Raw genomic sequence first — 4,312 nt, 5'->3', positions numbered from 1 at the left:
ATTTTTCTTAAGGAATTTATTTTTCGTAAAATGAACGTCGAAAAATCCGAAAGCATTTTTTTAAAAATTATTTTTCATGAAACGAACGGAAGAGGCTTAAATTACTACCTTAATTGATTTTGTCACAATCGTTGACCTTGACTTTTGCGATAAATCTAGGTCGAACCCACTTTTATAAGTACTTTAATCACTTTGGTACGAAGATTCAAAGAATATCATAACCCATGCTAGAGATTGCGGTAGAAAAGGACAGCATGCCAGCTCCCACTCTCTCCTTCGAAACTTCCTTAACACGGTCTCTTTTTCTCCCGCTTCTGCCCCCTGTCGATTTCCCCCTCTTGCCCCTAGAAAGCGCGGCGGGGGATGGCACCTTGCGTAATAAGGGGCAAGGACGGGGGCCGAACATCCTCATGCGGAATATACGTAGTTTTAAAGCGCGGGGAGACTTTGCACAGACGAGGAAGTTAAATCAGCTCTGCTTCGTCTTCTCGCTTTCGCTGCTCTTTCCTTGGCGATCCTCGCGAAAGCTATGGGCCACGCGAGCGACACTGCCATCTAAATATCCCTCGATTCTCTCTGTCTTTCTCCGCGCTTTGTCATTTTGTTAGGGTTTTGAAGGGAAAACGAAGAGGGGTCTTCCTCTCTCTGTTTCTCTGTCTCTCTCTGCCTTCAGCTTCGTTTGTCGTTCGCTATGTCGGAGGCGGTCGTGGTGAAGGAGAGGGAGGGTGGGAAGGAGGTGAGGAGTGTGGATGAGATTTTTAAGCTGGCCGACGAGAATGTCGGGAAGAAGGCGAAGATGGAGGCCCTGGAGCCGCCGGGAGAGGTGATTAAGTCTGTTCTGTTCCAACATCAGAAGGAGGGTTTGGGTTGGTTGGTTCATAGGGAGGATCCTGGGGAATTGCCTCCGTTTTGGGAGGAGAGAGATGGTGAGTATGTGAACGTGTTGACGAACTATCATACAGATAAGCGGCCGGAACCTCTGCAAGGTGGGATTTTCGCAGATGATATGGGCTTGGGTAAGACTCTGACATTACTTTCTTTGATTGCTTTTGATAAATTTGGTAGTTTTATAGCTGGGGATGGTGTCAATAGTGCTGGTGAACAATGCGGGGATGATGAGGTTCGATCTGAGTCGGCTAAGAGAAAGGGTAAGAGAGGTAAAACGAGTAAAGGGTTTCTCAGTCGCAAAAGAAGCGTAAAACCCAAAAACTGCTTCAACTAGTAATCAGAAGGCATCATCTTCAAGTCTAGATGAGACGCCTGATGTGCTGAGTACCAAATCGACTTTAGTTGTGTGCCCTCCATCTGTGCTTTCCACTTGGAATACACAGCTAAGCGAGCATACTATTCCTGGGAAGATGAAAGTATATAGGTATTATGAAAAGAGGACGAGAGATGCTGAGAAGCTTAAGAAATATGATATTGTGTTGACCACCTATAGCATTTTGGCTAGGGAAGAATCTCCTATGAAAAGATAGAGTGGTGGAGAGTCATTTTGGATGAAGCTCATTTGATTAAGAATGTGAATGCCCAACAAAGCCAAGCAGTTACTAAATTGAAGGCTAAGAGGAGGTGGGTGGTAACTGGAACACCTATTCAGAATGGTTCATTTGACTTGTTCTCTTTGATGTCATTTTTGCGGTTTGAGCCTTTTTTTATAAAGAGCTATTGGCAAAGTTTGATCCAGCGTCCACTCAGCCAAGGGAATCAGACAGGGCTTTCCCGTCTGCAGGTAATTTTCCGTGTCAATTATCTAACAATTTATGCATTGAAGAGAAAGATATATGTCCGATTTTGAGGATTAATATTGCAGCATGCCCATTTAGGAGGTTATGTTAAAAATTGAATTTTCTAGGCATAATATTTTATTCAATAAAGAGTCATCTGTGCTGCTTAGTTTTTATCTGATCTATTTAAGAAGTCTTAAAATGCTGCTTGAGATTATTAATACATGAGATACCGCAGTTATTTAAATGTGAGGGACAGAGAAAAGTGTGTAGTTTCTCCTTCTTCCATGTGATTCACTGATTAGTTGGAGAATTATAACAATCACTTTGACTTATAAAACCAGGATAAATGTTTTGATGATGAAATTGCCTTGTTAGTTCATATCAAGCTTTTATTCTCATGTGCCTAATAGTTGTGACTGTTAATTTCTATTCTTGTGTGAGCTGTGCTCTTTATGTGGTATTTTAATGTACTTTGCTCCATTTCAGGTTCTGATGGCCACCATTTCTCTACGAAGGACAAAGGACAAGGGTTTGATTAGATTACCCAAAAAAACAATCAGGACTCGTTATGTTGACCTTTCTTGTAAAGAACGTGAACTGTATGACCGGATTGAAAGAGAGGCCAAGAGTGCTGTCCAGGAATGCATCAATGGTGGTAGTTTGGTGCGTAATTACACTACTGTGCTTGGTATAATTCTGAGACTTAGACAGATATGCATTAGCATGGCCTTGTGCCTTCCACATCTGAAGTCACTTCTTCCATCTGACAATATTAAAGGTATTGTGAAGTCTTAATGGATACTATGTGTCATTTTATACATGACTTGGTATATTATTTCACCATTGAGGAGAGAATTTGGCGAAGATTGTTTAAGTTAGTTTTGGTGGTTGATCTGGTGTTGTGCAATTGTTGTCACGGTAGTTTTTTTGTGGTTTTACATTGTAAACATTTGTCATGCAAAACTAGGTTTCAGTTGTTTGAACATTTCTGATTCTTGAATTTCCTCTAGTTTCCCACTTAGCCAAAATTGGGAAGAAAGAAAGAGTTGCTGTCATAATGCTTCTTCTAGTTCACTGTACAATCTGTTCATGAATCAGCATGTGTACTTAAATGTTCTCATGATTTACAGTCAAAGGAAGTTTTGCCTCATTTGGGACATTAATTAGAGCGATGGCTATTATTGTTAGTAATTAAATTTTGAGTAAGACTCTTGGATGGCAAGGATGGGAGTTGGATAAGTTTTACTCCTGACCTGTGTACAGCTTGCTTGTGAAGTAGTCAACCTGATCTAAAACTCTGGTCGGCTACACACATACGTGGGACTCAAATATGAAGTCAGTTTACCTCAACAGTATTAATTGGATATCTGCTATATGCCAGTCAACCCACAGAAGCATTGCATGATAATTCTCCTTTCATTTTGGGTTTTTTTAATAATAACTTGGAAATTTAATATGGCACGTGTTATCTGCAATCTGCCTGCTACTCAGCTATCTAAATTTGCCTTGGGAGTTTTGACTAGATCTGAGGAAGTGTTTTCTTATGTTGAGTTTGAAGAACACACTTTGAAGACTTTATAGAACTTAGACTTTTGTTATCGATGGATATCCTTAAATTTGTACTTTTGGTTAATTATGCAACTGAATTTTCCTTTTTAAGTAAATAATGCCATGGACAGTGTCATGTATTAAGATTGCGTTTCCATTATTTGACCTTGAAAGTTATGGAGGTCCATTGTGCTTTTATCTGATGTGCAATGTACAATAGATGACTGTGATCTCAACTGTGGCAGATGTATCTAATAACCCAGAGTTGTCCGTTTCTTCTGCCAAAGTTACTGCTCTTTTGGAAGAACTCCTTGCAGCAAAGGACCAAAAATTGACTTCAAAATCAGTCGTGTTTTCCCAATTTACAAGCATGCTATTACTCTTGGAAGAGCCACTTAAAGCAGCTGGTTTTAAGATCTTGCGCCTGGACGGTTTGATGAACCCAAAAGGAGATCACGAGAGATTGAAAAGTTTGGAGCGCACGAGCAAAGTACAGCCACCGTGTTGCTTGCCAGCCTCAAGGCTTCTGGTGCTGGTATAAATCTGACGGCTGCATCAACGGTTTATCTGCTAGAACCGTGGTGGAATCCTGCAGTCGAGGAACAAGCCATGGATCGAGTTCACAGGATCGGGCAAAAGGAGGATGTGAAGATTGTAAGGTTGATAGCACGTAACAGTATCGAAGAGAGGATGTTGGAGTTACAGGAGAGGAAGAAGGAATTGGCAAGGGAAGCATTCGGGGAGAGGGTTTCGAAAGATCAAAGCGAGATACGGTTGGACGATTTACGTGCGCTCGTGTCGTTGTGAAGACATGGAGAAGTAGTTGTGGATACTCTTTTATAAGTTTCTCACGAGTAAATTTTTGTTTGCTTACTTTTGGCTATTTTCAATGTTGGTGGGCAAATTTCAGGTAGAATGCTGTAGCCAGCTTCAATTGTCCTGAAAAATTTTGTGTAAATTCTAGTCCAGACATGTTTATGTACTTAAACTCAGTTTGCAAAACCATGAACTGTGTTTTACATGCTTGAGCACGA

At 40.8% G+C, this 4,312-nt stretch overlaps 1 protein-coding gene across 1 annotated transcript; it reads left to right on the top strand.

Moving 5' to 3' along the window:
- Positions 1–224: 224 nt before the first annotated feature.
- Positions 225–4,312, top strand: LOC104427449 (putative SWI/SNF-related matrix-associated actin-dependent regulator of chromatin subfamily A member 3-like 1). Its single transcript, XM_039300356.1, is given in 7 exon segments — positions 225–295; positions 619–1,200; positions 1,202–1,470; positions 1,473–1,732; positions 2,217–2,508; positions 3,524–3,718; positions 3,721–4,312. Coding segments are annotated over 7 exon segments (2,034 nt in total). The 3' UTR covers positions 4,086–4,312.

Source organism: Eucalyptus grandis, chromosome 1 (assembly GCF_016545825.1).
Source record: "Eucalyptus grandis isolate ANBG69807.140 chromosome 1, ASM1654582v1, whole genome shotgun sequence".
NCBI classification, from domain to species: domain Eukaryota; kingdom Viridiplantae; phylum Streptophyta; class Magnoliopsida; order Myrtales; family Myrtaceae; genus Eucalyptus; species Eucalyptus grandis.
The sequence above is the reverse complement of the archived record's forward strand: the minus strand, read 5'-3'. Positions and strand labels throughout refer to the sequence as shown.